This window comes from Oncorhynchus keta, chromosome 10 (genome assembly GCF_023373465.1).
Source record: "Oncorhynchus keta strain PuntledgeMale-10-30-2019 chromosome 10, Oket_V2, whole genome shotgun sequence".
Classification (NCBI taxonomy): domain Eukaryota; kingdom Metazoa; phylum Chordata; class Actinopteri; order Salmoniformes; family Salmonidae; genus Oncorhynchus; species Oncorhynchus keta.
Genome location: NC_068430.1, coordinates 62667256 through 62680418, shown reverse-complemented (window position 1 = coordinate 62680418; position 13163 = coordinate 62667256). Strand labels below are relative to the sequence as shown.

The following is a 13163-nucleotide window of genomic DNA, read 5'->3' as shown; positions in this document are numbered from 1 at the left end:
CCAAATGGAATTTGAAGCAACTGGAACAACTCGCCTATCAGCAAAAGGTTTGTGCACATTGTGTACAGCAGCGAGCAAAGAACATGTACATTTCATGGCTCTCGCTAGCGTGCAGGTCTAAAGAATATGTGGGTTGAATATTACTCAGCTCTGACTGGACTCCTTATCAGGAGTGTGCGCCCGGTGTCCTAACTTTGTCAGGCTCATGAAAGGAGGTCAAAGGTTTACAATGTACAAACCCAACCCACGGGTAGGTGTAAAAGACCTGGGGTGATGTCATCCACGGCTCAGAATATAAGAGGATTTTGTACAAGGAGCTGGCCACTAACAACGTTAAAGTCATGGGATACTTTCCTTGATGAACTACTTACTTGATGAACCAGGCAAAGCAAAGCAGCAATGGGTCCATCAAGGCTCAGAAGTTCATAGTCAACTGTACATGATGGTTGATTTTTGATAGGGACAAATGATTCTATCAAACAAGTAGGGTTAAGGCCTACATATTCACATTCTAACCCAAAATAGGCCAGTCCCACTGAAATGAACGTAGTTATTGTATGTTAATGTCCCCCCCCCAATATTCAACAGGTCGATTCCCTAGGAAGTCGGAGGCCCCCCAGATTGCTTATGACGTGTTCATATACTACGGCAAAATGTGGAGAGTTACAGAAAATCTGCTTCAAAAATGTACATTTCCCTCTCTACCCAATGACAAAATGTGTAGAATAGCATAAAACTGCTAATTTTTCTGCCCCATGGCAAAATGTGTTGAAATGCATGAAGTTGCCCCCCACACACATTTTTTTTTATTTTCCCTAAAAAAAATATTATTTTTGGCTTAGTGTAGGTGCCCCAAATGCATTAATCTGACCCTATTCAGACACACTGCATCTCCTCCGCTTAGCCGTGCTGTCTATTCATGCCCCTCCCAATTCATTTCAGTTAGGGGTGGTTCGAGGAGAGGGGCACTAGCCCCACCTGAAACACATTTCATCCCAGAATCATGGGCATTAATATGGAGTTGGTCCCCCCTTTGCTGCTATAACAGCCTCCACTCTTCTGGGAAGGCTTTCCCCTAGATGTTGGAACATTGCTGCTGGTATTCGCTTCCATTCAGCCACAAAAGCATTCGTGAGGTCGGCACACTGATGTTGGGCAATTAGGCTTGGCTCGCAATCAATTCATCCTAAAGGTGTTTGATGGAGTTGAGGTCAGGGCTCTGTGCAGGCCAGACACGTTCTTCCACAACGATCGCGACAAACCATTTCTGTACGGACCTCACTTTGTGCATCGGGGCATTGTCATGCTGAAACAGGAAAAGGGTCTACCTCAAACTGCTGCTATAAAGTTGAAAGCACAGAATCATCTAGAAAGTCATTGTATGCTGTAGCGTTAAGATTTCCCTTCAGTGGAACTAAGAGGCCTAGCCCGAACCATGAAAAACAGCCCCAGAACATTATTCCTCCTCCACCAAACTTTATACTTGGCACTATGCATTGGGGCAGGTGGTGTTCTTCTGGCATCCGCCAAACCCAGATTTCTCTGTCAGACTGCCAGATGGTGAAGCGTGATTCATCACTCCAGAGAACACATTTCCACGGCTCCAGAGTCCAAATGTGGCAAGCTTTACAAGCTGATGCTTGGCATTGCTCATGGTGTTCTTAGGCTTGTGTGCGGCTGCTCGGCCATGGAAACACATTTTATGACGAACAATTCTTGTGCCGACATTGATTCCAGAGGCATTCTGGAACTCGGTAGTGAGTGTTGCAACTGAAGACAGACGATTTTAACGCGTTACGCGCTTCACCACTTCAGTCCCGCTCTGTGAGCTTGTGTGGCTTACCACTTCACGTCTGAGCCGTTGTTGCTCCAAGGAGTTTCCACTTCACAATAACAACAATTACAGCTGACCGGCGCAGCTCTAGTAGGGCAGAAATTTTACGAACTGACTTGTTGGAAGGTTGGCATCCTATGACAGTGCCACGTTGAAAGTCACTGGGCTCTTCAGTACGGACCATTCTACTGCCAGTGTTTGTTTATGGAGATTGCATGGCTGCATGCTCAATTGTATACAACGCTGAGGAACATGTGTGGCTGAAACAGCAGAATCCACTCATTTGAAGGGGTGACCACATACTTTTGGCCATGTAGTGTATGATTGACCACCCTTGGTGCCCACCCATTCTCATTAGGTCAGAGCGCTGTTAATATGGCTCAGATTGGAAAAGGAAGAGTGCGTTCGTGCTGGGTTTTCCTGTTTGCGCGGAAGAAAATTGGGCTGGTAAGTCAAGTTTGGACACACCTACTCATTCAAGGGTTTTTCTTTATTTTTTTACTATTTTCTACATTGTAGAATAATAGTGAAGACATCAAAACTATGAAATAACAAATATGGAATCATGTAGTAACCAAAAAGTGTTAAACATAAAATATATTTAGATTTGAGATTCTTCAAAATAGTCACCGTTTGCCTTGATGACAGCTTTGCACACGCTTGGCATTATCTCAACCAGCTTCATGAGGTTGTCACCTGTAATGAATTTAATTTCAATTAGCAGGTGTGCCTTATTAAAAGTTACTTTGTGGAATTTCTTTCCTTCTTAATTAATGCTTTTGAGCCAATCAGTTGTGTTATGACAAGGTAGGGGTGGTATACAGAAAATTGTATTTTGCCAAATAGCTCTAAGTCCATATTATGGCAAGAACAGCTCAAATAAGCAAAGAGAGAAAACACTAGCAAAACACCAGTCTCAACATTAACAGTGAAGAGGCGACTCAGATGCTGGCCTTCTAGTTCCTCTGTCCAGTGTCTGTGTTATTTTGCCCATCTTAATCTTTTCTTTTTAATGGCCAGTCTGAGATGTGGCTTTTTCTTTGCAACTCTGCCTAGAAGGCCAGCATTCCGGAGTCGCCTCTTCACGGTTGACGTTGAGACAGGTGTTTTGCGGGTACTATTTAATGAAGCTGCCAGTTGAGGACTTGTGGCATGTGTTTCTCAAACTAGACACTAATGTACTTGTCCTCTTGCTCAGTTGTGCACCGGGGCCTCCCACTCTTTCTATTCTGTTTATACCAGTTTGCGCTGTCCTGTGAAGGGAGTAGTACACAGCATTGTATGAGATCTTCAGTTTCTTGGCAATGTCTCGCATGGAATGGCCTTTATTTCTCAGAACAAGAATAGACAAGTTTTTGAAGAAAGTGCTTTGTTTGTGGACATTTTGAGCTTGTAATCAAACCCAGAAATGCTGATGCTCCAGATACTCAACTAGTCTAAAGGACAGTTTTATTGCTTCATTAATCAGAACAACAGTTGTAGGCGGTGCTCAGCCATTTCCAGCTACAATAGTCATTTACAACATTAACAATGTCAACACTGTAGTTCTGATCAATTTGATGTTATTTTAAATGGACAAAAAAAGTGTTTTTCTTTCAAAAACAAGGACATTTTTAAGTTACCCCAAACTTTTGAACGGTAGTGTTTGTTTGTGTACACACACACACACACACACACACACACACACACACACACACACACACACACACACACACACACACACACACACACACACAGTGGACTGGGCATAAGGTTGGCGAACTACATCTATAATAAAACGCAGTGTTCATCTTTTTATTCTTAACATAAATACATATGCATGTGTGACCCCACGTCAACTGTTCTCCAATATCTACTCCGCAATTTCTCCCCTTTACTATCCAACATTCCTCTCCCTACACATCTCCGATTGGTATAGTATGCTCTAGTATTTACGGGGACCTTTATATGAAAGGTATACCAAATTCAGAATGAAGATGTCACAGTATGGCTGGCAGCTGAAATTGGACAGAAAATGAGAGGCATGTAATCTGTGGCTACAGACCACATGCCTAGTGGTGGCACTACAGACTGAGTGCAACAACACACTTTATTAATATACCCCAGACACACACCACCACCACCACCACCACCACTACGGAACAGGAGATACTTCTTTACTACATGATTCCATATATGTTACTTCATAGCTTTGATGTCTTCCCTATTATTCTACAATGCGGAGAAATAGTACAAATAAAAGAAAAACCCTTGAATAAGTAGGTGTCCAAACTTGACTGGTACTGTAGTTCGACGGCACTTTTAAATGTTGCATACAGAAAGAGTGTTACAATTCTGGACGTAAATGTTACTTGAGCAGCTGTTCCATAACCACATTGCCAAACCTACTGCCAAAATAAATAAAATAAAAACAAACTGCCTCACAGGGGTAAAAAATAAAACAATAATCTGCTGAAATTGTTCCAGCCTCTGCACCCTTTCGCTGATAAGAAAACGATGTGATAAGGCTTGGTGTGATCTTACCTCGCCTGCTTATAAACCCCCAAAACACACAACACGCACACAATCACATACAATCCAATCATCTATTAGCTAAGAAACCTGTTGGTAGTTTGGGGCATCAAGACAGAGTATGTTAGTGACCATTTCCTACTGCATAAGTTTGCGTCTTGAAGTTGTAGACTACACTTCCAACAGAAGTGTCTTGAGTCTTTGTCATGTGTGATTTTTTGGAGAGTCTTTTTAAACCTCCATTGGGGCAAATGTACTGTACATTGGCAAAGGAAAAACTAGGAATATAACTAGTTCTTTGCGACAGTAAACTGAACTTCCTTTTACATGCCCAAATCTAATATCTGCTAAACTAGTCATGATGTCAAACCGTTCACCAGCAATGGGTGACACTGCTAAAGCAAACATTACGCCAAAGGCCCATCGGCTGGACGTACAGGTTTAGCCGTTCGAACACACTGTTGCCTCAGGTGGTCCACAGACACAGGAGAAAACTAATGAAAACTCCACACATGCTTATGACATCACCCCCATACAAAATGGTCAGATCTCCGTTTCCCTATCAGCAGAGAGATGGAGCAGATGTTGTTTCACTTGGTCACTGCCAAACATTGCGAATGTGTTCCCCTCGCCGTCACAAAGAGAGGGACTATGCTCTTTAACCAAGTCAACCAAACCAGGGGGGGGGGGCACTGTGACCTCGTGTGGTGCTTTCACATGCGCTCCCCTGTCGACAGATATCCGAAACGTGAGCGGGTCTGTGTGGCGAAGTCGATAGAGGCAGAATGTGGACCCGTGCGATGCCACTATTGAACCGAAGTAAAGGAAATCCATCTTCCATTAAACATGTCACATGGCCTATAGCCCAAATGGCAAACACCATCTCTGCCCCGTGACTCCCCAATCACTAGGCAAAAAGCCCCAATGGTTTTTGTAGTGTACAGGTTGACCACGTTTTGAGTCCCTCAAAGTTTGAGCAGTTTAAGTCGGGATCGAGACCTTAGAGTGACAGAGACTGTCTAGTGCAGTATTATTTGTGTAATGACAAGCTTCATGTCATTGGTGATAGACAATAAGCCTATGGCAATGAGGTATCTCTTTGTTGACGTTCAAACAACGTTTCGGTAGAGGGAAAAATGACACCACTAACAGCAATTATTTGGCTCCAATAGTTTCATCTAGTCTCTGCTTCATTTTGCCGTTGTTGAGCTGAACCCTGCCGGCCCAGCTCATGGAAGGGGAGGGTTGATATGAAATCGATCCAGGGCAGTAATGGGGCTGGGAAGCTGGGGAGAGTTGTGGTGACCTTTCCTCAATGTCATTTTCTCCTCTCAGTGGCATTATTGACAGCTCAGAGTTTGCCGGTTCTGTGGCGTCATTACACTGATCAATACAACTAGCCAACCCAACCTCCGGAAACAAGGTGGGTGGGGGGGGGACGTGCACATGGATTGGGGGAATGCAAGGCAAGACCTCACAAACTTGCTGTCTAGAATAGTACAGCTGAGTTATTGCACTTAGACCAATAAAACTGGACCACTATTAGCCATTTGGATAGATATAATAAAACAGTCTTTAACAGTTGTGTACTGTATGTAGCTGGAATCTGCAGGAACACTGTTGTGTAACTACTTTGGCCTGTTGCTCAGGGTACTAAAACCTGTGATATCATTTGAGAACTCGAGCATCCCACGTATCCTTTTGTGCATACATGAAAAGTTGCCACGGCCACTTTGTTCCAACATTCCCACCATTCAATCATGTTCAATTGCTTAAGAAATGTCAACTCCAACGGTTATGGATTGAAGTAACCGGCTTCTTTTAGCACTTTCAGTTCGGATAAACATTTCACAAGCGCAAACTATTAGATTTCCTTTTACATTACCATCCGAGTCATGTGTTTACCTATAGGGGTGTGAGTGTACCAGAAATCATGAGAAGAAAAGATAACCCATGACCTGAAGGAGTAGGCTATTGCCAAATCTCTACACGCAGGATAAAGGACATAAAGCTATGAGCAACAGAACCTTTATTGCCATACATCCAAAGTGTACTCTACACCCAGAAACATATGCCTTATAGAACGTGTAGGCCAGTGGTGGTCAGTGCCGTTTAATATTAGGGATGACTATTGCATCATTGGTTGTATCATTTGTTGGGCTAATATGTTGGAGACGTCGAAAGAGGTTACAGAAGACAGAAATGCAAAAAGCGTCACACTTTTCTCAGAATTCAACTTACAGCATGGATGACTGTCATTCATATTCCATTCACCCAGCTCAGTGTAACATCAATAGGTTTTGGCTACTACATGATCATTGAATTTATACCCATCATGGGGTTGCTACAACCTTGCCTACAAATTCAAGTTTATACCGTGGGTGCACAGGTTGAGAGACAAAATGGAGTAATCAAAAGTGACACATTCAATACTGCCTAAATTGGCTACATTAGCTAAGTAAGTGAAAGGTAAACTAAGAAGAAAAATTCCAAGAAGATATAGCTATGGTTAGGGTTACTGTATAAGTCTATGTAAGATTGTGAGATCCATGAGCCTCCTAGGTTTTGTATTGAAGTCAATGTACCCAGAGGAGGACGGAAGCTAGCTGTTCTCCGGCTACACCATGGTGCTACTCTAGAGGGTGCTGTTGAGGCTACTGCAGACCATTGCAAACAGTGTGCTTTAATCAGTTATTTGGTAGGAATGGGTATGAGTAATCGAGTACTCGAACTTACATCAAACCTATCTTTAATCGGAGATCACGTTTTTCAAATACTGTAAAAAATATTTGGTCAAAACTCGGTCATCTTTGAAGACAACATTAATGTGCTTTGACTCGTGTTCCTTCTGTACATATGCATTTGCTGGGGCACAACAAAGACTAAACAAAGCGGTCCCGTGTGGCTCAGTTGGTAGAGCATGGTGCTTGCAATGCTAACGTTATCGGTTCGATTCACGTAGGGGACCAGTATAAAAAATGATGTAGGCCTACTAAGTCGCTCTGGATAAGAATGTCTGCTAAATGACAAAAAAAATGTAACAAACGGTTCTCCCTAAATTCCCTTTCCCACGGTCTCTCACTTGCGTTTCTGACCGCTCCCTCTACACATGCATGCTGTGTGCCACACACAACCTCGCGCTAGGTCTTTAGAAATACAAATGCCTATAAAAAAAAAACATATCTAACTGATGGGATATACAAGCTACATTCCATGCCAAATGATGATAGTTTATCCACAAATTCAAAATGGACTGGTTGACTGAAGGAAATACGTGTTCCAACAACAAGCTGCTGTTTTGGAATTATTGCGTCCAGTCTAATTTCCACTCAGGCTACTTTGCAGTTGTGACTAGTTACCACAACCACAAAGTCAAAATTGGCTATACTGTAAAACATTATTAAAACAAAAACTTGCTTTTCGTGCTTAATTTAAGGTTGGGCATAAGGTTAGCAGTGTGGTTAATGTTAGGGTTAAGGGCTTGGTTTAAATAAAATATTAGAAGAGAAATTGTAGAAATAGGTGGGGTTTATGACTGTGGCAACTAGTGACGACACTACTTTGCGAACTGCTAGTGCCATTTAGAATTGGTTAGCCTATGCTATAACCCCCCTAAACAGCGACAGGTTCCACACTGAAAATATGAACAGATTGATAAATAGAAATGGCATATTTTCATCAGAATCGTTAAGCATAGGCCAACTAAATCGAATGCATGTATATTGAAAAAAGACAGATTTGAGTTTGTAACACAAAAAAAAATGGTCTTTCAACTCACAAAATTGAACCTGGTAAAAAAAAAAAAAAATCACTGAGAAAAAACAAGGCTATGCCATTGCACAGCCATATGATTCTACAAGCAAAAACCACTGCTGAGGCTACTAACTTTTTAAACATTGTGTTCCACGATAAAATATAACCAGGTGAAATTACTTTTTCAATTAAATCCTTTAAAATTGCACTTTTTTTATTGACTGGGGTATTTTAGCAATTAGGATGTGTTATTTGTAATGGATATGATAAATTATGCGTTGGAAGCATATAGATAAATGTTCTAAAAATATTATTTTTTTCTTCATTTGAGTACTGGAAAAACAATCATGCAAGTACTCAAAGTAATAAAAAAATGTCAGATGTCCATCCCAGTTATCTGGTGAAATGTGAAAATATTTAGTACCTATAGTTTTATCTAAAAATGATACTTTTTTTAATGTTTCACTATTTTTATGAAATTCAATGAATAGGATGGTCCTCCTCCTTCCTTCACTGAGGAAGCTATATGTAGGCTACAATAAGATATCTATTTTGAAAAGCAAAAGTGTGTATGCCTATATAAGTAAGATGGAATGAACTTGTACACGAGAAAATGGCATGTGTGAAAATGGGTTGACCCCTAGAAATAGAGGGAGAAAAAATGTAACAACCAACCAAAAAGCCTAACGTAACGCACAAGGTACTTAAGAAAATAAAACAGTTTAGGACGGAAATGTTGACTATCATTCGGCACTGGACTGAATCAACTGGATTATCTTTCCAACTAGACATTCATATTTGATCGTACTCAGAAAACTATGAAATATTCGTGTAAACTCTATCAACGCGGCGCGCACCCTCTCGGCCTTCGCCGTTGGTATTTTTATGAATGAAGGACAGTATGCAAATTAGAGCGATTCACGAAAAGAAATGGCGGATATGGCATATCAATCCCCCACAAAGAAAGACTTTCTAGCCAACAGCGCCAACAATGCAAACGAAAGCTACTTTTTCCGTGACCGTGCAATCACATAGTCTACATTGTGGTCAACATACAATGTTATACATTCTACCGTGTTATTTGCATGGCACATGGTGATATGAAGTGCAGTTGAAACTATTCACTGTAAAACCTATTACAAAATGTTTCCGATCCAACCCCTCCCCTCGTCCCCCCCTCTTTCAAGACTGTAGTCGTTCAGGAGGGCGAGGGGGCCTAACCATCTCGCTCCCCTGTCCACTATAACGTTACATTGTAACAAAGCATTCTCAACTTCGGGGGGAAAAAACTTTAGGTCCACTCTCCTCATCCATCTCAGTATCCCATCAACAGACATGCATAACATGGGTATAATTCGAGAATTTATAACATGCAAAATAAGAATTAAGACTACTTTTGTGAAGTAGCTAACGTTATAGGCTACTCACTCATCTGGGTGTGTTTCCTCGGTCATTTTTTCGTTTCACCTACAATAATATCCCGCCGAGGGTACGTAATGTGGTGTCTTCATTTTATCTTTCCCTTCTCGTCCAACCCCTCGATCACACACTAACAGCCGTAGTTTAGTTTTCCGAGTGTTTTTTCAGTTTGTTTGCGTTATTTCTCGCTTCTCTTCTTCGTCTCTCAGCACTTTACTACAATTATTCGAGCGCATCCACGAGAGAGTAAATCCCTTTGGAATACCTCCACCGATTTAATCCCGTCGCGCCCCATGCTGAAATGCGGTAATTAAAATCGTGCGTTGATGTCGGTGAGGATGGCCCCGTACGAGCCCCATCTCTGGTTACTCCATGTTGGATTCTGTAGGTAGAAGCCAATGCCGCCGACTCTGGAAGTGGAGAGGGGGGGCTTGCGGAAACGATGACGTCAGACCCGAAGGACTGCAGATCTTATAGAATTTTTAGGGATGTCCAAAGCTAGCAGTGGACTATTTGGCTATACGAAATTAGGATGTATGTGTTTCCCTATTTCTACTGTTTCGCACAATAAGGTCACATTCAGTACTTTACATTTACATCACAATTTGGCCTGTACTTATCATAGATAGGTGCCTCCTATTTATATTTTCAAGTAGTGCTGGTATATTATGAAGATGTGGACACAGGGTTAATGATACCTAATGTAGACAATGTATGAACTAGTGAGTAACCTGAATACCTCAATCATGATTATCGTGCATTCATAACAGCTGAAGTTACTGGAATTCAACATATTTTTCATCGCACCATCATCAATGATTTGCCAAACACATCTGTTGTTCACTGACACAATATGTGATGAGAAGAAATAAAGAAAAAATATCAAATCAAATTGTATTGGTCACATACACATGGTTAGCAGATATTATTGTGAGTGTAGCAAAATGCTTGTGCTTTTAGTTCCCTACAGTGCAGTAATATCTAACAGGTAATCTAATAATTCCACAAAAACGACCTAATACACACAAATCTGAGAAAAGGAATGGAATAAGAATATATACTGTACATATAAATATATGAATGAGCAATGACAGAGCGGCATAGGCAAGATGCAATAGATGGTATAAAATACAGTATATACATATGAGATGAGTAATGCAAGATATGTAAACATTATTAAAGTGGCAATTATTAAAGTGACTAGTGTTCCATTTATTAAAGTGGCAAATTATTTCAAGTCTATATATAGGCAGCAGTCTCACTGTGTTAGTGATGGCTGTTTAATCTGATGGTCTTGAGATATAAGCTATTTTTCAGTCTCTCAGTCCCAACTTTGATGCACCTGTACTGACCTCACCTTCTGGATGATACAGGGTGAAAAAAGGCAGTGGCTCGGGTGGTTTTTGTCCTTGAGGATCTTTTTGGCCTTCCTAGGACATCGGGTGCTGTAGGTGTCCTGGAGGGCAGGTAGTGTGCCCCCGGTGATGCGTTGTGCAGACTGCACCACCCTCTGGAGAGCCCTGCTGTTATGGGCGGTGCAGTTGCCTTACCAGGCGGTGTAGAGCAGCTGTAGATAGTTTTCAATTAAGGTCATTTTATCACATTACCGCTGTTTCAGCCTTATTGACAATGAAAATGTATTTTTTCTATTGTCAATAAACTGAAGTTCAATTTCTTACACATAGAAGGCACAACGAACCATGGTCCAAACTACAATAGGAGGCTTCTATCACCACCTAGTGGTCAACATATGTGTTACATTAATTTGCCATTCACAACTGTCCAGATTACATTTTAAGCAGCCGTGGGAGAAGTACAAATATTGTCAAACTAAATAAAAGTAAAGATATCTTAATAGAAAATGAATTCTGTCGGAATATATTGGAGTAAAAGTAAAATTTGTCAAAAAATATTAATAGTAAAGTACAGATACCCCCCAAAAAACTACTTAAGTAGTCCTTTAAAGTATTTTTCCTTAAGTACTTCACACCACTGCAATTTATATGATCTCATATATTACATTTTGGTGTAAAATGACCTAGCACGTACTGACATGACATTGCATGGTATCCTACTCTTGCATTGTACTATAATATTATTGCATTGTGTCACCATGTTATTAGTAATACTTTTAGTTTGACATCAACGTAGCTAGAAAATATGTTTTACACTTTGCTTTATATATATCTGTGAATTATATTATTCGTTTTTTAAACAGTTAACAAAAAAACAAAGTGAGGGTTCTACAAATGATTACAATACCACAGCAATCGGCTCCCGAGGGACGCAGTGGTCTAAGGCGCCACTGCAGACTCTGGTTCGATCCCGGTCCCGGGCTGTATAACAACCGGCCGTGATCGGGAGTCCCATAGGGTGGCGCACAATTGGCCCAGCGTCGTTAGGTGAGGGTTGGGCCGGGGTAGGCCGTCATTGTAAATAACAATTTATTCTGACTTGCCAATTTGAAGAAAACAAAATAAAAAATAAATAGCATGTTATGGCCAAATACAGTAGAGGGAGCCAAAGTATGTTGGATGCTTCAATCAATGGTTACGTTCAGATTCTCTACCCTTCTCCTGAAGTGTAACATACTACAGTGTAGTATAGAATACTACGGTACTTACCTTAGAATTCTGTAGTAAACTGTAGTATACTGTAGAATACTATACTGCACACTGTAGTATCCCTCGATCATATGTAGTACTTACTATAGAATTTTGTAGTATAGTGTAGAATAATATAGTAAATACTACAGTATACTACAGACTGCAAAAACGCTACAGTAAATGCTACAGTAATGTCCACAAAAACACTACAGTCTGTAAAAAACACTACAGTAATTACTAAAGTATATACTACAGTATTTAATGTGCATATACCAGTGGAGGCTGGTGAGAGGAGCTATAAGAGGTTGGGCTCATTGCAATGGCTGGAATTGTATAAATGTATAGACCATATATTGTGTTCCCTACACGTTATAGAAAAGAGCAGAAGCTCTGAACTACCTCAAACGTCAAACACTATAGTAAATACTACAGTAATGTCCGTAAAAACACTACAGTCTGCAAAAACACTACAGTAATTACTACAGTCTGCAAAAACATTACAGTAATTACTACAGTCTACCAAAATAAAACAGTTATTACTATATAAATATACACCGTTTTTTTTACTACATTATTTATTTTATATTATAAATCAGGTGGTTTGAACCCTGAATGCTGATTGGCTGAAAGCCGTGGAATATCAGACCATATACCATGGGTATAATTTTTAAAAAACTTTTTACTGGTTTAATTATGTTGGCAACCAATTTATAATAGCAATAAGGCCCCTCGGGGGTTTGGGGTATATGGTAAATATACCACGGCTAAGGGCTGTATCCAGGCACTCCGCGTTGCGTCATGCGTTAGACTAGCCCTTAGCCATGGTATATTGGCCATATACTACACCTCCTCGGGCCTTATTGTATAAGTAAACTGTAAATACTAAAGTGTACTACAATCATGTCCGCAACACCACAGTCAATACTACAGTAAAGCCGGCGAAAACACTACAGTGAAAACTATAGTTTTTATACAACGTGGGCACTCTTATAGATTAAAAAAATAATGGACTGGTGTGAGGAATATGTTGGAAACACTCT

At 40.7% G+C, this 13163-nt stretch overlaps 1 protein-coding gene across 4 annotated transcripts in view; it reads right to left on the bottom strand.

Moving 5' to 3' along the window:
• spred2a (sprouty related EVH1 domain containing 2a) overlaps positions 1-9929 on the bottom strand; it is a 31216-nt gene extending 21287 nt beyond the window's left edge. For 3 of the 4 annotated variants that reach the window (XM_035778968.2, XM_035778969.2, XM_035778970.2), the window contains exon 1: positions 9527-9928. In XM_035778968.2, the coding sequence (XP_035634861.1) occupies positions 9527-9552 (26 nt within the window). In that variant the 5' untranslated portion in view covers positions 9553-9928. Of the gene's footprint in view, positions 1-9526 lie in introns of all 4 variants that reach the window. The other variant, XM_035778967.2, reaches the window with a different exon arrangement.
• Between the last annotated feature and the right edge of the window lie 3234 nt (positions 9930-13163).